General features: G+C 50.8%; 1 protein-coding gene across 2 annotated transcripts in view; it reads left to right on the forward strand.

Moving 5' to 3' along the window:
- The window catches only part of RBPMS (RNA binding protein, mRNA processing factor), a 120,888-nt gene that overhangs the window by 83,478 nt on the left and 16,997 nt on the right, over positions 1 to 20,413 (forward strand). Inside the window, exon 6 of one of the 2 annotated variants that reach the window (XM_024205153.1) lies at positions 6,772 to 6,902. In XM_024205153.1, the coding sequence (XP_024060921.1) occupies positions 6,772 to 6,902 (131 nt within the window). Of the gene's footprint in view, positions 1 to 6,771; positions 7,050 to 20,413 lie in introns of those variants that run through there. The other variant, XM_024205152.1, reaches the window with a different exon arrangement.

Genomic DNA, 20,413 nt, shown 5'->3' on the forward strand with positions numbered 1-20,413 from the left:
GGGGAAGGGGCGGAGTTGAGGTGGGGTCGGGGGTGGGGTAATTAAAAAACGGGGGGGGGGGGCGGCCAACATTGTTTTTGCTTAGGGCGGCAAAAATCCTAGAGCCGGCCCTGCATGGAGGATGACCCCAACAGATCGGAGTTGGGCAGGGTGGCAGAGCAGCATGTGGGGGAACAGCCCTCTAGTTGAACAGAGACCTGCAGTGACCCAAGCTGGCAAAGCAATACCTTTCACCAACAGTAAATCCACATCTCTTCAAAACAATGTGAAGCTGAAGTTTAGTGTAATATGCAAAGTATTTGCAAATTAACGCATCAACTAATTTGCATACAGTGTCAGACAGGGAGCTGTGCAAGGCTTGGCAATTGTGATGATGAAGGTCACAGGGTATCAATGATTTCTAGTGGAGGAATGAGGATGGAACAGCTGCTTGTTCGCACCACTGTTCAGATAGCACAAGCTGGTGGGAGGGGTGAGTTGGAGAGCAGGGGGGCAGCGTGGGGAAAGCTAGAAGGCTTTGAACAAAGGGGGTCTCTCTCTACAGCGTTTTTAAACCTTGTTGGTTGCTAAAAGGCCATTGTCAAGCCAGTCAGTCTGACAACGACCCTTCAGGATTTGTCTTTCAAAGGGATGTTTGGTTCACCCAGAAATGAAGCCCAACCAAAGCCGTTACCAGCCACACGGTGCACCTGCAGCTTTGCCTGCAGCAACCACCTCGGAGGGCTGCACTGACCGCACTGCCAGGCTGATACCCAAGGACGGGGGCCACGGGTAACATGCAAACAAAGCTGTGCACGTTCTCTTCTGAGAACTGAGTGCGGGGGCTGCTTTGGGTGTGCGAGGGGAAAGTGCTACCAAGGGGAGTATCGTCACCCATTGGCTGAATGGGAGAGCTTCCAAAAGCGATGGGTTTGTAACATCATCCCATTGCGGCTGTGCTGGTGGTAAATGCAGGGAAGCAGGCAGCTCGCTGCAAAGAGCCTGGGCATCTCCCTGAACTCAGACACTTGTTTGTTTGTCCTTTTTGATGGGTTTTTTTTTTTTAAATTTTAAAAAAATGAGCCTGGAATTTCTCATCGCTTTCTGCCTTTGATGGTTCAGATTTGTTGTTTCTGACTCAGCCCATGTACGCGAGATGTTCATCTCCCTCTGTCTCGGAACCCTCTCCAGCAGTATCGTTGGATGTAATTCAGTCTACGTGTGTGTATATAAAACGTTCGGTAGAGTAGCCTACACAAGGCTAGCAAAAGAAACCCTTGAGAATCTGGAAATGCCGGCATTAAGGCTGCCTGCACAATGTCCACTCTGCCTCCTTGTAGGTAGACACTAGGATACAGTCATCTCACTTCTTATTTAGTGGTCGTGCCTAGAAGCTGCAGGTGCAGACCAGGCTATACATAGAATCATAGAGTATCAGGGTTGGAAGGGACCTCATCTAGTCCAACCCCCTGCTCAAAGCAGGACCAAGCCCCAATTTTTGCCCCCTGATCCCTAAATGGCCCTCTCAAGGATTGAACTCACAACCCTGGGTTTAGCAGGCCCATGCTCAACCCACTGAGCTATCCATCCCCCCAACACAAAACAGAAAGGCAGACCCTGCCCCAAGGAGTTTACAATCAAAGTATAAGACCAGAGACAGCAGGTGGATACAGGCAGACGGGGGGAGCACACGCAAACAATGAGACAGTGAAGTCTTTAGATGCACTTAGGACCAGATTTTCAGAACTATTCAGCACACACAGTCAGGGCCAGATTGGCCGAAGAGCTTGGCTCCCAACATGCAGAGGTCTGCTGAGAATTTGTCCGTATCTATCACAGTGGAGCTTCTGGGTACTGAGCTCTTTGGAAAACCTGGTCCCAGTGTGGGTGCTAAGCACTTGAACCTATGCCCTTAGTGTCCATGAAAAGTTCTGGAGAGGAAAGTGCTCTGTCCATCCAGGAAACAGGCAAAGTATGAGCAGCATCCCATGTTACGCCTGGGACAGCAGCGCATCCGTTCCTGCAGGTTACACTGCACTGGTACCACAAAAAAGCAGCTAACAGTGAAGTCATTTTTTCAAGCTTTTTTTTTTTTTATGTTGAAAGAATATTGTGGTTTCTGATCAGGGAGCATTTACTAGTAAGTGAACAGCACCATGTTCTGAGTGGGACCACGCTCCCTTGCTGTTTCTGATCAGCTGCCGCTGGCAGAAAAATTGAATATGCTTCTTTTTATGGAAAAAAAAACCTCATGAATGAATCAGGTCCTAAGCATTAGCTGTAAATAAACCTCCAATAAAGTTCAGTATGCGTAAGTAATGCAAGCCCTGGGAGTAATAAATCCCACCGTTTAATCAGAAGCTTAAACTTGGTATCAGCTTCCCTACTGTTATTTATCTTTTTGGGCAAGCACCTTTTTCCATGGTTGTTACCCCACAAATAATTTATGATGCTGTTAAATCATTCACAGCTGTGGCGTTCCTGTGGCGTCTACACAGATCAGTAAACTGAAGGCTCACAACTAACCCTAGGAAAACAGTAAATTAAAACAGGCAGGTTCTAAAACAAGGGAATTATCTAGCAATTGCAGCAGTTTTGCAAGGCTGGTGTTCTTGTCAGATATGCAATAGGGCAGAACAGCCTTAAAGGGGCTTGTACTGAGCCTTCCTGGCATGCTCCTCGGCGGGCGTAAATCAGCAGAGCTCCACTGATGTCAAATGATCAGTCTGATTTACACCAGCTGAGGATCTGGCCCTCCCATCCCTGACAGGACCTGCTGTGTCTGAATACCGCATGCCAGCAGTTTCCTAGGACTTCTCTCCGAAGAGAGCCTCTGTTGGAAATGGTCTGGGACTGGGCCCGAGAGGAAGGCCAGCTCCTGTGACTCCTTGGAGAGATCCTGCTTCCTACAGAGCATAAAATGGGCTGGAAGCTGCCAGGCCAGGCCAGCACACACTGGACAATGAGGGCTTGGGACCCAGGCTCTCCCCATGCCACATCTCAGCTGAACTACCCTGTGAGTGCTGAGAAAAACCCTAAGCTATCACCTCCCTAAGGCTGGCAAGGTTCGTGCGGCTGGGGGGAGAGTCTTGGGCGGGGGAGACCCACATGGCTGGGGAAGGTCGGGGGGGGCCGAGGCCCCCATGGCTGGGGAGGGTTTAAGGCTGGTGATGCTCCTGTGGCGGGGGAGGGTTTAGGGCTGGCAGGGCTCACGCGTCTGGGGAAGGTCTGAGGCTGGCAAGGCCCCTGTGACTGGGGAAGGCCTAGGGTTGGTAAGACCCCCATGGCTGGGGAGGTTCTTAGCCTGGCAAGGTCCCTGTGGCCGGGGAAAGTCAAGGCCCCCATGTCCGGGAGGGTCTAGGGCTGGCGACACTCACGCAGCTAAGGAGGATCAAATGTGAGTTAAAATTAATTAAAAACTGGACCCTTAAAGAAACGTAGCATCTGTCAGACTTTTCTTTGTCCCAAAATGATCCTAACAACAGACTAGCACATATACTCTTCAAACTCTCTCCATAGGGAAAGTTAATGAGGATCTTGCACATAGGCTATATTGGAAGAAATGGAGCTAAGTCATCAGTGGTAGTTGTCTCTAATTGCTATTATTATACAGGCTACAGGCAGGCCCTATAGCTCAGGTAACTTTTATGTGAGGCCATTTTGACATCACAGGTGACTCAACCAGTCACCATTCTTCCTCTGCAGCTAATCTGCATTCAGCACTGGGTTGTCTGTAATGACTCAGGGATAGGATGGAGAGTGGACGTACGTCCAGAATCTTCATTCGTAGATTATTTGGCCCAACTGCTTTTCTGTGGCTACCTGCTAGCCCAGATGTCAGCACCTGAAAGGTTTCTCATAGCACTGCTGCCTCGGCTCCCGTGTGCGCTGAGACACAAGCAAAGCGGGAGCCTTTAAAGCACAGACAATTGGACTCAGGCACTGGCTTGCCCCTGCCCCCCTTCTCATGGTGCCGTCTCACTAACACAGCCCTCGAAACAATAGGTCAGTGGCAAATCAGGGCTGGCTTCACCAGTGTGCCGTGTCTGCTTCAGTGATGCAAAGCAGCTAAAGTGATTGGTGCATTCCAGCTTCTTTGTGCTGGTCTGGTGTACTGGTGAAGCTGTCCTTAGAAGTTAACATTTAAACTATGGTTTAAGGGCGTCTATGTAGCTTCAGATAATTAGAAATATCACATGGCAGCATGCTCTTTGGGTCTCTCATGTAAGTATTCACATATAACATTTTAAATAATTTTTACCAAACTAAGGAAATTAAAAAAAAAAAAACTTAAAATGGAGTTATGTTGAGATTATGTATCAGTAATTTAAGGGTAAAAAAATTACAGAGATTCTATAAATACCCCCAAACCAAGTGTGTTAAACCCAGAAAATTCACAGTTAAGAGTACACTTAAAAGAAATCCGAACTTGTTAAGACATGCACAGTGAGGGCACCTGAAGAACCACAAGGAAAAATATGGAAAAAAATGAATGTGTTTTTACAGATAAATGCAATCCAATCTGGGACCACAAACACTGAAATGCCTTACCCAGACCCGTGGGGGTTCTCACGGGAACATAAGAACGGTCATACTGGGTCAGACCAATGGTCCGTCTAGCCCAGTATCCTGTCTTCTGACTGGCCAGTGCCAGGTGCCCCAGAGGGAATGGAACTGACCAAGGCACTTATCAAGTGATCCGTCTCCTGTTGTCTAGTCCCAGCTTCTGGCAGTCAGAGGTTTAGGGCCATCCATAGAATGGGGTTGCGTCTCTGCCCATCCTGGTTAATAGCCGTTAATGGTTCTATAGTCCATGAACTTATCTAGTTCTTTTTTGAACCCTGTTATAGTCTTGGGCTTCACAACATCCCCTGGCAATGAGTGCCACAGGTTGAGTGTGCGTTGTGTGACTGTGCATTCCTTATGTTTGTTTTAAACCTGTTGCCTGTTAAGTTCAGCAGGTGACTCCTGGTTTTTCTGTTATGAGCAGGAGTAAATAACACTTCCTTATCACTTTCTTCACACCAGTCATGATTTTATAAACCTCTATCATCTCTCCCCTTAGTTGCCCCTTTTCTAAACGAAAGAGTCCCAGTCTTTTTAATCTCTCATGTGGAAGCTGTTCCATAGCCTTAATCATTTTTGTTGCCCTTCTCTGTAGCTGTTCCTATTCTAATATATCTTTTTTGAGACAGGGTGACCAGGACTGTACATAGTATTTGCGGTGTGGGCATACCATAGGTTTATACAGCCGCATTATTATATTTTCTGTTTTATTATGTATCCCTTTGCTAATGGCTCCTAACATTTGACTGTCACTGCACATGGAACAGATGTTTTCAGAGAACTATCCACAATGACGCCCAGATCTCTTTCTTGAGCGGTAACAGCTAATTTAGACCCATCATTTTGCATGTTCAGTGGGATTATTTTTTCTAATGCACATTACTTTGCATTTATCAACACTGAATTTCATCTGCCATTCTGTTGCCCAGTCACCCAGTTTAGTGAGATCCCTTTGTAACTCTGCCACGGCGGCACTACCAACCATCTGGGTCTGCTCTGCTGCCCTTTGTCCCTGGCTGCACTACCATGTGCCCCGTAGACACTTCCCACTGAGAGTGTTGCCTGTAGAGACCCCATTGATTGAGGATACTAGAAAGAGACAGGGAGATGGCCAGATGGCCACTAGCTGCCATTTCCCCCCAGCCATCCTCCTCCTTGTCCCCCATCTGCCTTCTTCTGCGCCTCTCCTTGTTTCCCATATGGCATAATGGGCAGAGGATTTCTCTTGGTGGTCGGGCCCCAGCTGTGCACCTTTGGCAACTCCCAAAGCGACGACACCATCAACTTCCCTTTCCCACTAGCCAGCAGAACTCATGCTTGGCCCCTCTGCAAATGCCCGTGTTTGTAATGGTTTGAGTTCTTCTAGACCCATCATTGCTCTGTCACCCCTTTCCCCCTGTCAGGCTGGCTCAAGGGGCCTGCGCACCATGCACAGAACCAGTTCTGTGCCACCTCCGCAGGAGCCCCAAGGTGGAGTGGGGGGATGCCCTGGGGCAGGAAAGGGCAAGGCCAGTGTGGATGCACCCTAGCGCAGGCCAAAGTGGTGTCCCAGCCTGTGGCAGAGGGTGCAGTGGCCCCAGACTCTGAGCAGGGGGGCACGACCCAGGACCTACCTCCCTGCCCTGGCTGGCCTACGGTGCATCCCAATCACTGTAGTGCCTTTGTCACACACGCCCCGGGCAGAGTCAGCACTCAGTCTGTTTGTGTGTCTCTCTTACTGCTTGCTGCCTTGCATCACCAAACGGTGCAGGGTCCTGCCTGGCCCTGCAAACCAGGTCGATGGCTCAGCCTGTAACTATGGGTAACAGTCTCCACCCAGGGGAAATGCTCCCCCTCGGAGCGACTCTGACAGCGAAACACCTCCCGTCAGTTGTGAAAGGGCTCAGTGTTCTGGCAGGTAAACGGTCCCGTTGCGGGAACCCCGGTCCCCGCACAGTACAAGTCCGTCCGAGGGGGAGTTTCTTCTGCCAGCTGTCATACCGTCATCCCAGTCACCTACTCTCCCACCGCTGCCCTGTCACGTTAGCACACAGTCCTGCTCTGATCCCTGGGGCTCCGAAACCCTCCTCCAGAGCAGTGTTTTTCCCCCTGGTCTTTTGGCTTTTCCCTCTGTGCTTAGGTAACAGTTGCCGGAGGAGTTGATTGATGTGAAGCGAGCTCTCTTGTTCGGTTGTTTTGAACATTGCTGTTTTGTAACCATGAACTCTCCTTATTCTTTTCTTGCAGATGAGCTCACAGTGCCTGCACTTTATCCCAGTAGCCCTGAAGTGTGGGCGCCGTACCCTCTGTACCCAGCGGAGTTAGCACCTGCTCTACCTCCTCCTGCTTTCACCTATCCCGCTTCACTGCATGCCCAGGTAATTTATACCAACCAGCCACAACTTCACTCACTCTACCACCAGTCCTTTCGAAGCTGGTCCCCCAGCGCACCCTGTCCAACTAACCCCTGTCCGGCTAACCGACACTCCTCCAGACGATTAATGATCTCACCCCAATCAAGCTGACACATCCTCAGGGGACGGGTGGGGACAGGCTTCCCGAGGTGATAGCACACACTGCCTGATGTATCCCAGACACCTCTCTCTTCCTTAATCCTTTCACTTTCCTTCACACAAAGGCCACCGGAGGCAGTTCTAGAATCTACCGGGTATTGAAGAACCCTGGACATATGTGCCTCTGGATATACGTACTGTGCAGCCCAAACTGGCTCTTGCGGCTAATTCTCTGGAAGGCAATCGGTGTGGTGTGTCTTTGTGTGGCTGGGTGTGTTTGGAGTTGGCCATCTGTGAGGTCAGGAGTTTGGTGCTGTAGCCTAGATCTCAGGGCTCCCGACTCCAAGGCAGGTGATCTACTCCTGAGCTACAGGGACAGCTGTCACTGCGTGGACAGACCAATGTGCTGTAGCTGCAATTGGTTACTGGGATGGTGTTTGCTGGTGCACGATGCCTGATTAATAGTGCTCCCTCCACCTCACCCACCGGTGTTTCCAGGTCAGTAGCCACCGCCGCTGCTGAGAGGAGTTCAGGCCCTTTGCCTGTCCCATCCCTGGCAGGTCTGCTAGGCTGTGGACAAAAGTGTGGGGGGATGGGTCATTCTCCCCCAGCTTAGGTCTGGGGTGCCCAGGGTCTGCTTGGGGTACATTTTTGCAGCTGCTACCCAGCTCTGCTCTAAGGAGGGCAATGTGAGCAAGGAGACGAGGATTTGCAACAGCCCCAGAAACATTCTGGGTTCAGGTGATCCCAGGCGAATGAAAGGTGAGACTCCAGGCACGGTGCAGGCAAGGGTTGAATAAGGCTCCCAGGCACTATGGGTTGAATAAGTTGGGTGCCAGTTTCTTAAATGATATGATGGAAGAGAGAACAGAAGAACTCACTTTTGATCATGCCCTGAAAAATTACTTACCAGAAACCTTAGTGACTGTAGTCTTAGTTCTTGAAACCTTCCGACGCTGACTCCTGCAGGCCAGGGGCCAGGTGATTCTCTGCTGTGAGCTGGCCACATGTGACGACAGCTACATGTAAGTGGCAACCACCACCAAGCACATCGAGTTTCCACCCCCCTGAGGGGCCAAGTGTGCAGCACGATGTTACCAAAGCTGGGGAACTCCTTCCATCAGAGACATGTTTTATCACTCCTTGATAGCAACTGCATGTGTCTCAGTAGCCTGGCTTCTGGAGGGACTTTTCCTGCATTAACAATCCACATAGAATATCAGGGTTGGAAGGGACCTCAGGAGGTCATCTAGTCCAACCCCCTGCTCAAAGCAGGACCCAGACAGATTTTTGCCCCAGATCCCTAAATGGCCCCCTCAAGGCTTGAACCCACAACCCTAGGTTTAGCAGGCCAATGCTCAAACCACTGAGCTATCCCTCCCCGCTGCCATATGTTGATGCTCGTCTGATCTTGCATACAGATACATGTAGTCATGCATGGAGTATCTGAGTAGCTAAGCTGGAGGAGATGCTAGTGATTTCCATGACATTACACTTTGAGCAACCTACAGCCCAAGAGAGAGTCAAGCAGTGTGAATTCCACAGAAGGACAGACAGAAACCCTATTCCAACATGTTATGGAGCAGTGTAGGTTCCTAAGGGGCAGAATGGACAGCAGCCCAGGAGCGTTCACACTGAGATAAGCAACAGGAGCGAGGCAAGTCTTACTGCTGTTTGTGACTCCCTTCTCCTCCACCCTATGTCCCAACACAACACAGAGAGCAGAGCACGTGAGGCAGCACCAGGCAGCCAAAGAAGAGCTGTTCATCCATATGATCCCATGAACAGCACTTCCCAAAATGACCGTCAGAGATGTGTAGGCATTTCCTGGTGCTGCTACCTAAACCAAAGGGCTGGGTGTTACATGCCTGCAAGCTGTGGCCACTGAGGTGCCCTACTACCAAGCCAACCTGCAAGTTGATCCTCTGAGCTAGGCCAGGGTTCACTTTGCTGCCGCTCAGTTTGGGCCCGCGGTGAGTTCAGTTTTGAGATTTCATAGCTAGCTCCGGTCACTGCAGATTCTTTTGTTCCTCCGTCTCCATCAGCAGGTGACACCGGAGTTAGACATAGACTAGGCCACCTTTGGAAAGTGCACGAGCACAATGAGAGAGGCCATTTTAGAGCCAGCCTCTCGCCTTTAGAGCTGTCACACTCAACTGTGATATCACAGCCCCTTCCGGGAAAGGGCCGTTCCCTGTACCCTGTCAGCCACGCATGTGAGGGAAGAGCGCTTCTCGAACTACTTTCTGCAATGCCTAGTAAATCCACCCCTGGCTGTAGCTGCTCCCCCGTCTGTGGGTAATTGTCCTCCTTCCAATATTTATGCTGAATGCATTTCCACGGGAGCTGAGCCCAAGGGTTACCGACTAGCGAGGGAGGCTGAAAATGTAGAAAGGGTGACCTAGATCAAGGGTAAACGTGGGAGAATTCCCAGTCACGCTGCTGCTGCGGATCGGTCTGCGACTGAAAGTGTTGAGTGGGGGGTACATGTCAGTTCAGGATGAAAAGCCACCAGACAGTGAGAACAAAACTCACTGCTAGATTCAGAGATTTTAGGGCCTGAAGGGACCAATAGGATCATGCGTTTCTGTTCTGGTCTGTAAAGGTTCTTTTCCCTTGCTGTGCATTAAAGGGCCGGACTGGTGGACAAATAGCCACGCCAGGCTATCATGTAGGGCAGCAGTGCAAGGCTCAGTATAAAACCCAAGGCCTTTCCTTGTTTCCCCTGCCCAGGAAGGGCAGGGGTCATTGCTTAACGTGTGGCAGCTGGGGAGGGAGGCTCTAAATACATGAGTTGATTATGGGCCAGTTTTTCAAAAGACCCCAATACCCAGCAGCTCCCAGTGTTTGCTTTTGGAAAGGCTGGCTTAAACTTAGCCTCTAGATTCTCAAGAGAGGGGCCTGGACTGGACCAACAGGCCAGGATCCAGGGGCATAGGACAGACCCAGCCGCTTGCTAACTCAGTAATTTAGCAGGCCCTGGCCCTGGAGGGGTGGAACCATTTGACACTGGATTTCCTCCCCCTTGGCAACGTATGTCCAAGCAGCTGGCTTGCCAGCGCCAGGCCTCCCGCTAGAGAGACCCGTTGAACCAGCACTTCCAGCTGGTAATGCAGGGACGTTCCCTACAGAAATTCAGTTAGTTCGTGGAAAGGCAGGAACTCAAGTGAGCTCACGAACTTCAGCGTGAGGCAAAGTGACTGTGACAGGGATGAAAAGGAAAAGGAACTCCAAACGGAGGGCCATGTTTTATTCACAACCAGCGGTGGAGCAGTCTGCTGGCTAACGCAGCCCAGCAAAGTGGAAGGCAGAAACACCAAGTAATGTACACTCTGTCACAAGCACTTTTCTGCTTGTTGAACCCTGAAGTTGGGACCCCTAATGGCCCTTGATAGCAGGAGTACTGTAGTTAAAAATTAACGAGCAAAAGCAATAATTAAATATGGATGACGAGCACTCACTGTGGACTTGGCCTGCCAGCAGGCTGAGCACGCCTGGCTGCTCCCAAACGGCGCGGCGCGGCCGGAGCCTCTCGAACATCTCAGTCTGCTCGAGGGCGTTCCTGAAAGCAATGCCCAGTTAGCGCTGGTGGGAGAGGCTCATTCACAGGCAGCCCCGTTGCTAGGAGAAATGGGCCCGAGGAAGGCTGTCCATGCCAGGGCGGGGGGCAGAGAGAAGGCAGGCAGGCCATGCCTCCTTGTCAACCTCCTCGCCCAAGCAACAACCTTCCCTGTCCCCCCGCCTCTCTTGTCCCCACTGTGCAGCATGGCATGGGGTGAGAAGAGTGAGTCTGATTCAACCGGGGGAGGACTGAGCCAAGGACTAGTGCAGGGGAAGGGCCATGGTGGTGACATGTGATTTGGTTGGTGGGGAGTGTCCCTTGGATGTATATGCTCAGCTGGCCAGTGGCTCCTGTGGGTGATCAGTCTGCTGGGGCTCACCAAAACCAGAGCAAACCAGCAGGGATGCAGACACAGGCCTTGCAACTGGGCCACATCGTCCCCTTGGGCTTGAACCAGAACCCAGATCAGAGCTTCCCTGAAACCTTGGAGTGAAATCTCAGCTGCACAGCTCTAGTTACCCAGTTCTGCCACCCGTACTCACACGGAGCAATCCCGTCTCCGGGCTCGGCCCCACTGATTTCTATGGACATGCCGGCAAAGTAAGGCACTGCTCATTGGGAGTACATGTGGCAGGACGGCACCCAATGGCTATGCTGTGGGTATAAAAGTCATGTGGCTGGCCAGGTCTGAGACCTGGCCTCACACTTCCCTTCTCTGAGCCTGGCTGGGGCAGGGAGCCACACGGAGGTGGCAGGTAGTGTTTTCCAACCCCGGTGCGAGTCCAGGCTTGTTATGGGAGGGAGCATTGGGTGGTTCAGGTAGAAATGGGAGTCTGCATCGTTTGGTGAATGCAGGAAAATTAACCACTGGCGTGTGGTGGATTCTCCATTCATTGGGTGTATCTTTCTAACAGAGCCACTCCAGTTTAACCACACGCTAACTGGGCTGGATGCAGGAATCCCGGGTGGGGTCATAGGGTTTGTGCTATGCTGGGGGTCTGACCAGATGATCACAATGGTCCCTGCTGGCCTTATACGCATTCAAGGGCTCAGCCCCACAGGTGACTGCGTTTACAAAACTGCAAATGAAACCAGGCCACGTAAGTTATGAGACTGAAGCCGCACAGAGGCTGGTCGTTGCAGATGATGTTTTGTGCTCCTGTAACTCATACTGGTCCCTATTCTGCGCTAGCAGTGTTGGGATCTAGTGGTGGGCAAACAAACGGAAAGGTAAATTGTTAGTGTGCCGGTTGGTGGTCAGATTATTTGCTATGAGATAGACGTAGGCCATATTTATAAAGGACTGTTAGTAATATGTGCCAATGACTTTTCCAGGGCAGTGGATTATTACTTATTTTTAATGCACATAAAAGATGGGCATGAACTTTGTAATTAGGAAAACGAGGGCTAACAGCACTGGCTTTTGCCACGTGCCGGCTGGGGATTCCCTGAGGCCAGCTATGCTAATACGTCTGTGCCCTGAAACTCCAGCGTGGGGGACCTCCTAGTGACGGCTGTCAGTCAGCCCAAGATGGCTGGTGGTTTGGTAAAATGGGCAAATGGCAATCTACGGCTCATGTAATCCAACAGCTCGCCACTAGTGCCCAAATCAGGCTTTAAAGGCAGCACGCCAGAGAGGAGCTGAGACTCCAGAGAGCTCTGCACAAAATACTTACATTGCTAGCCTCACTTTGGGGGAAAAGGAGTTAGCAAGAAGGTGAGAGGTTTCCAGATTTGCCAGAGAGGCGTTTTCCTGCATGAATGGCCACCTCTGACCCACCGAGAACCCATTTGCCTAGGGCACCCGGTCACATCTGACCCACACTGAGAACATATTTGCCTGGGACACCTGGCTGCTTCTGGACCCGCATTCAGAATGTGTTTGCCCAGAGCACCAGGCGATGCCCGACCTACACTGAGAATGTTTGCCCACGGCCCCCAGCCACGTCTGACCCATACTGCAAACGTCGGTCCGTGGCACCCGCTGGCTGGAGCGTTGGCTTATTTTATAACATCATTGTGTTTCCGCAATGAAAGTGGACTTACAAAAACCACTGGTGAGAAGTTTTCTTCTCTTTCAGCTTGTGCAACGAGAGAAGCTGGGGTTTGCTCAGTGCCTGTCTGTTTTTGTTCAGCAATGCACTGAAGGTGGCTGCAAATAGACAAGGGTTTTCTAGATAAGTTCCACAGTACCTTTAAAGACTTTTGGCCCAACCCCATCAGTTTCCCTGAGGCAAAACCCCCACGGAGGTCAATGAGAGCAGACTCCGTCCATTTATTTACAAGTAACAGTTCACAATGTGCAGCGTCTGAATGATCAGAATCCGGCCCTAAAGCAGAGCTCCCCAGTGGAATCTAGCCAATGGGTAAAGCTGTCTCAGGAATATTCAGCCAGCTTTTAATTACCTTATTTAACTTTCTAATTAAAGCTAATTGGGAGAACAATTGAGAGCTTCCTAGTATGTTATCTGGGGATCTGAAAGCACTTTCTAAACATTAATTAATTAACCCCGATGAGGTAGATTAGTATTCTACCCCTGGGAAGACGTGTCACAGTGAGTGAGTGACATGGCCAATGGCTCACAGCCCAGCATTGCTGCGGCACATAGTAAAGCCCTGGTTTGCAGCCCCCTGCTCTGACTAGGCGACAACGCTAACAGTTAAGCGCTGGAGCCATGTAACAGAGATGGAAACGAACCTTTTGCGGAGGAGAGCTGAATCCAACATTACTTCAAATTAGGGTTGGGCAAACTCCTTTGCTTGAAAAACCAACTTCAGATTTGGGCGAAAGTCCAGATTTTCAGATACTGGTATTTACGGGAAGAAAGCTGATAAATATTACGGCAGATAAATACTTGTCTTGTCAAATAGCATTTGACAGGCAGCACCTGCGATGGGTCTGAGACACAGAAAAGAGCAGAAAGCTTACTGGATTGGTGAATTACAAGGAAATGTACATAGCAATATGATCCTCCCCTCTCTAACAAGTTTGCAAACGCAAGATTCAGAATCGTTTAATGTGCATCTTAGTCACGTCTAACTTGAGTAATAAACAGTGTGTTTGAGAGAGCTTTATTGCTACTTTATCAGCCACTCTTAATCTGATGATTTCGCTCATAGCTTTTATTATTGCAGAGTTCTGGGAACTGGAGCAAACAGACGCAGGATTAGATCTTGCACAGATGAACGTACAGAGTTAAAATCAGCATGGCCTCTGAACAACTCTTCTGGGCTGTAATTGAGTGAGCTCTCCCCGGATGAGCGTGGCTAGGCCAAGTCATTGCTGGAGCAGGAGCCTGTCTGCGCACGCCTACGTGCTGCAGGTCATGGCACTGGTGACTGAATGCAGACGTTGCCTCTGTCAGTTGTGAGCCAGCCTGGTGCTAGAGGGCATGTCGCGGCTGGAGGCATTGTCTTTCCACCAAGATGTGAGCCTGAGACTCACGGTCATTTCTTCTCATTTGATCTCATGGCCTATGTCCCACTATCAGTTGTCTCTGGGCACATTTTAATTTGTGTAATTAGGCATTCCCCCTACTTAAAATTCTCTGCAGAGTGTAATTTAGGTGTGAAATCCTTTGCTTCCTTCTATCTTTAACTGTTGTATAGAGTTGCCACGTGCTGTTAAAAATCTTCCATGTTCCAGCCCCTCTGCGGTTGCATTTCAATTTGTGCAAATGCTTGGAATTCTTAGAGATGAAAGGCACTTACAGTAATATGTTATCATTATTCTAGAAGGGAAAGTGCCAGAACTTTAGCTGGTATATGAAGAGATACCAGAGATAAGTTTCTATTCAGCATAATGAAAACACAACTGCAGACTTATAGGTTTGCAGGGATAATGGTTAAGAGATTTTAAAAACACAGGTAGCCACACAATTTCCTAGTGGCTAACAGCTGAAGAGTTTCAAAGTATAGGTTAGTACCATAAAAGCCAGCCGTGAGCCCTGCAGAGCGAGATGATAATAGAGGAAGAATGGGACAGTTTTCACTAAATTCACATATGTGGGGTAAAAATATTCCTGTGTATGAAGAGTCACTGACTGCCAATGGGAGAAGGTAGCTCAGATAATGAGCGTGGCTTGGCCCGTGGCAAAGTTCAGGCAAACAGGAATAGAAGTGAAGTGATAGATTGCAGTCCCTAGTGAGGGCAGGAGATGAGCGGTACACATCTGAGGGCCGAACGCAGCCCGTGCTCCCAGACAGCAATTCCCACATTTGTATTGTACCAAGCAAGAGATTGTCATGATGCTAGAGCCGTGGATGGGGTTATTTCCTATACCACAGGTCTGGGCCACACTCTCAGAGGCCTGGTCTACACTACGACTTTAATTCGGATTTAGCTGCGTTAATCCGAATTAACCCTTCACCCGTCCACACTACAGAGCCAGTTAATTCGAATTAAAGGACACTTAAAATCGATTTCTGTACTCCACCTCGACGAGCGGAGTAGCGCCTAAATCGATTTTGTTAATTCGAATTAGGGTTAGTGTGGCCGCACACCACCGAATTACTGTATTTAAATTAATGGGGTAGTGTGGCCGCACACCACCGAATTAATGTGGTTAAAAACCGAATTAAGGTGCTTAGTGTGGCCGCGAACAATCGAATTTATACAACCTGTTTCCCAAATTCGAATTATCTAAATTCGGATTAATCCCGTAGTGTAGACATACCCAGAGTGAGTGCCTTACACCCACCCGTATGCTAGTTGAAAGGGCCAGAGTGGCATAAAGGGTCCCAAACAGCCCCACTTCTGGGGGTAAGAGGGTGGGGAAGAGGCTTCCCCCACTGCAGGGAACCCCATACAAGTCCTGGTGTAGTGGGCGTGCTGAGGGCAGAAGAGGTGTGCCAGGAGCAGGACCACAGCATGCAGCACTGTGTGGCCTCCCGGCAGTGCTGCAGCCCCACAGCACCGCCTGGGGAAATTGCCACAATTAGCCAGGCCAGGCCCCCCAGGGCTGTCTGAGTGACGCCAGGGGCCTCTCCAGTCCCCAGAGCAACGCACGCTCAGGACGGGCAAAGGTTGCTTAACCCCCCTCTCCAGGGGCTAGGAGTAAGAGAGAAACAACGGCCTGTCCAATGCAGTGACACTGCAGTGCGTTCAAAGGCAATAAAGAGCCAGCAGGTCCCACTGTGAGAACCGCTGGGTTCTAGCTGTGACCGGAACTACAGAGCTACTCCCCCCGTTCTAGCATCAACCCACAAGCCTAGGGCGAGAGACCATTCTCTGTAGCTGCTGTACCCAGGGATTATTTCAGAGCCCCCAGCACTCTCCCAGCTAACCAAGTTCTTCTTTAGCTCACGCACCAGAGGCCCCAGTTTGTGGTGCTGAAGGTCCCTGGCTTTCAGGATGTGTTGTAGGTAACCACAGCGGGGGAGAATGGCATTCTGTTCTGCTTCCATGGGGGCTCATCTGCCCTGCTGTGGCCATGCGATCTAGCTCCTGGTTGCCCAGAGCTGGGCTAGCCCAGTCTTAAGCAGAGCCGGCAGACCCTTTCTAGCTTCCTGTGTTAGTGCGTTACAGCAGACAGGTGGTCAAATGAGCATGGTGAGCGCATGGGAGTGAGTGTGCAGAGGTGCAGGCGGGAGCCATGGTACAGCACGGCTCCAGGAGCAGGGCAAGCTGCCCGTCCCGGGCACAGAGTGGGCATCGGACTGTCTTCTGCCTCCCTGCCTCCCCCTCTTCATTCTTTCCTTTCTTCCTCTGTGGAAAACACCAGCTCTTAATCAGTTTGGGTCCCCCTGGGCACCTTTATCCAACCCACAGGATGCACCAATCTCCACCTGCTGCACCCTGACACTGACAGCAGTTACACACATGTACCTTTCCCCCACTTCTATCATGTGCTGTCCTGGCTCTGCCCCAACCCACTGTGGTAGCAATGCCCCCCCCCCTTACCACCTATCCCAGGAAGGCAACGCCAGCGCTCCTATTTGACTAGTGACTTCATGGACTCAGAGGCAGCAAACCATAAGTAAGGGGTAGGTGCTTCCATTTATTTCCCCCCCCCCACACACACACACATTTCTGTTACATATTGGGGCTATTTCAGCGTGGTGGGGGAAGACATTCGGAGCCTGTTAAGCCTAGTGGGAGTTAAACAACTCCATCTCCTTTTATCCTGCTGGAAATTCAGCCCAGAATTTTCTACCAAACTCCCATTTCCTCTGCTGATTCGAAGACAGCCATTCCCTCACCCCTCTGGGGAGGTGAGTGGCAGGGGCTTTTGGTGGTGTGCTGCCCAGGCAAATAAGAGAAGCAATAACATTACCCTCAAACAGTAGATACAGAAACAGCTGATCCTCCTTCCCAGGTGCAAGCTCTACCTGCTGCCGGCTCCTGGGTACTTGGGCTGGGTACCCAAGTAATGCCTTGGAAGGATGCTCCAGCATGCTCTGATGTGCTGTGGTAACGCCATGCCCCGAGGGAAACGGACACACGTGGAACTAGATGGGGGAAAACACAGGAATGTTTGTCATGTTCAGAGTAATAAATCACTGAAAAAGGGATCTGTCTGTCATAGGCTATGGCCCTAGGACAGCGCCAGTGCTGTTTAATAGGGGTCAGGCAAATAGGCACTTTACCTCCCTTCCCAGTGTTCATGTAGCAGCCAGCTAGTTCCAGATCCAGCTTTGTTCTGAATTAACCCAAGGAGGAAGTACATCCAATGTCCTGGGGGCCGGGGCAATGGGCGTGTGGGTATGGCTGGCCAAGGAGTGAGGGACTGTCACACCCATCTCGAAATCTGCTTAGAGCTGGGAGTCTGAAAGCAGGTAACACTCCCCTGCTTTAAGGATGGGAAGGGAGAAGGATGGACAGAACCATGGTGTATGGGCACCGTATGGGCCCCTGTATGAACAGCACTGCAACCCCAAAGGCTCAAACTGAGCAACTGCAGCTCCACTCAGGCCAGTAACATTGTGGCTGCATTTGGGCCAGGTCGTGTGCCTGCATTGAAGGCTAATTCAGCAAGAGAGCTGCCTACATAGATTCATAGATTCTAGGACTGGAAGGGACCTTGAGAGGTCATCGAGTCCAGTCCCCTGCCCGCATGGCAGGACCAAATACTGTCTAGACCATCCCTGATAGATATTTATCTAACCTACTCTTAAATATCTCCAGAGATGGAGATTCCACAACCTCCCTAGGCAATTTATTCCAGTGTTTAACCACCCTGACAGGAACTTTTTCCTAATGTCCAACCTAGACCTCCCTTGCTGCAGTTTAAGCCCATTGCTTCTTGTTCTATCCTCAGAGGCTAAGGTGAACAAGTTTTCTCCCTCCTCCTTATGACACCCTTTTAGATACCTGAAAACTGCTATCATGTCCCCTCTCAGTCTTCTCTTTTCCAAACTAAACAAACCAAATTCTTTCAGCCTTCCTTCATAGGTCATGTTCTCAAGACCTTTAATCATTCTTGTTGCTCTTCTCTGGACCCTTTCCAATTTCTCCACATCTTTCTTGAAATGCGGTGCCCAGAACTGGACACAATACTCCAGCTGAGGCCTAACCAGTGCAGAGTAGAGCGGAAGAATGACTTCTCGTGTCTTGCTAACAACACACCTGTTAATACAATAATACATAACTAGCTCTGTAGCATGTTCCCGCTTGGGCCAGAGGCAAGCCACACGGCGGTGGGTCTCCATGGTCTCTCCCAGCGTCAGAGCCCACCTGATTAACAACGAGCTGTAGTTAAAGGGATACGGGCAGCTCCTTTCAGCCTACATTTCACATACCTTCCAAACAACACGGTCCGCCTGGCAAGGCCAGGCTGATAGCACTTTCACAGGGAAAGGTGGCCCCTGCAGAGCCCCAGAAACTGAAGCTGCTGATCTACAGAGCACACAGAACACGGACAGCAACACAAGTTCCCCTCCTGTGCCCCTCAGCCGCGCCATCCAACCAGGGTGCCTTCTCTAGCCCACAGCATCCAGGTATCCATATAGTTACCAGATGTTCCTGGCTGACCCTCACAATGCTCCTGGCAGCTAGGGGACCATTATGGCCCCATTTACAGACCCGGTTGGTGAATGGCACCAGGGAAACTGGGGAGGCGGAGACTGGAGCCAGGGGCAGGGCTGTGCCGCATAGAGTAAGTGCATTCATGGACCCAGTGGCTCGCCCTCGCTCCAGTGAAAGATGGGAAAGGGCAATAATTTTCTTTAAAGCCCAGCGAGGCAGAAGTGAAAGAAGCGTAGGCAGGAGCCTACAGGGCAGGTCCTGGAGTCAGGAACGCGCGTGGCTAGGAGGAACTGCCTTTGCGCACGAGGCCTTATTGTTTCATCTGCCTTGAAATGGGGCCTGTGAGCGTTTTGGCGGGATCGGCGCCCTCGTTCCACTCACTGGTCGTACGGCTGCTGTTTGAGAGCTGGGTGTTATTAGCTGCTGGTTTTGTCCGCCGTGGGGCCAACTCTCACAGTTTTATCACGGCTCTCGTGCTTTTGGGTTGTTTGCACCTGCCTCATGAAAGGTGCCAACACGGGAATTGTCCCTGATTCCAAATGGCCGCCAACTGCCACGCCAGTGAATGGAGCTGAAGCCAACACGCTGGGCACCATTTCCCTACAGTCTGTCTGCGTGGGGAAGGGAGGCTGCCCTTGAGAAAGCTGTCTGCCACCTTCCATTGTTTCCAATGAGACTGAAGCCAGGCCCACAGGCAATGTGGCTGTCACTGCATGCTTCAGGGGGCTGGGCCGGGCACAAGGACTGCGAGGAGCAGCAGAGGCCCTGTGATGGGGAGCGCAAGGGGGATCAGGAGTTTGATTTAGAGGTTGCAGGGGGATGGGGGGTGCAGGGAGAGGCAGAGGACAGTGATGGAGTGGGAGATGGACGGGATCCAATGGCAGTGCCCACAGCCTAGGGGGAGTGTTGGGGACGGGTAGCAGCCAGGGGAAGGACTGCCAACTTGCAGAGGGACTGTAGGATTCTGTCACAGGATTTCAGCACCTGCAGGAGGAGCTGTTGCTGTGACATGAGAAGTGCCTCTGATCCCGTGTTTTTCAGGGCTGGCAGAGCTCTGTGCGAGAGCCTCAGGGCTGAGGACACAGACCTGCCCTGCCACTAAGCCCTGCCTACATTTATGACCCTAGAGCAGAGAGAGGGTGCCGGGGTAGTGGGAGGCAAGGGAGGGAGGGCGTCAGGGCAGGGTGCTGCTGGGTCTGAGGGAGGGGAGACAAGACAGTAATAGGAAATGGCTGGCAATCCCCCATTTTAGGGGTGGGTGGAGTCTCCCTTTGAGCCACCAGGAAGAGAAGTACATTAAAGGCTCACTCTGTCCACCTGGTACACAGGCGCTGCCCCTTGTCCGCTGGCTACACGCAGACGCCGCCCCGCCGGCCTCTGTCCGCTGGCTACACGCAGACGCCGCCCCGCCGGCCTCTGTCCGCTGGCTACACGCAGACGCTGCCTTGTGGGCCTTTTTCCATAAGCAAAAGCAACTACAAACAGTAACTGCTAGAGTTAAATATTCTGAAGTCAGCGGGACCAGGTAGCTTGCATCCAATAGTCCAGTTTAAAAGATATTGGCTGAGGTGATCTCTGAAACGTTGCTATCCATTTTTAACAAACCTTGGAACCCCGGGAAAGTTCCAGAGGACTCGAAAATAGCTAATGTTGTGCCAGGATTTTAGAAAGGTAACTACAGGCCAGTTAGCCGGAGATCAATCAGTGAATAATTCAAGGCTTGCAGCATAATTAATAACCAACATGGTTTTATGGAAAATAGGTCTTGTCAAACAAACTTGATATTGGATGAGATAACAAGGTCAGCTGATCAAAGTAACTGTGTTGACGTAACATACTTAAAACAAC

The sequence above is a fragment of the Terrapene carolina genome, unplaced genomic scaffold, assembly GCF_002925995.2.
Source record: "Terrapene carolina triunguis isolate 2854851 unplaced genomic scaffold, T_m_triunguis-2.0 Scaffold136, whole genome shotgun sequence".
Lineage (NCBI taxonomy): Eukaryota > Metazoa > Chordata > Testudines > Emydidae > Terrapene > Terrapene triunguis.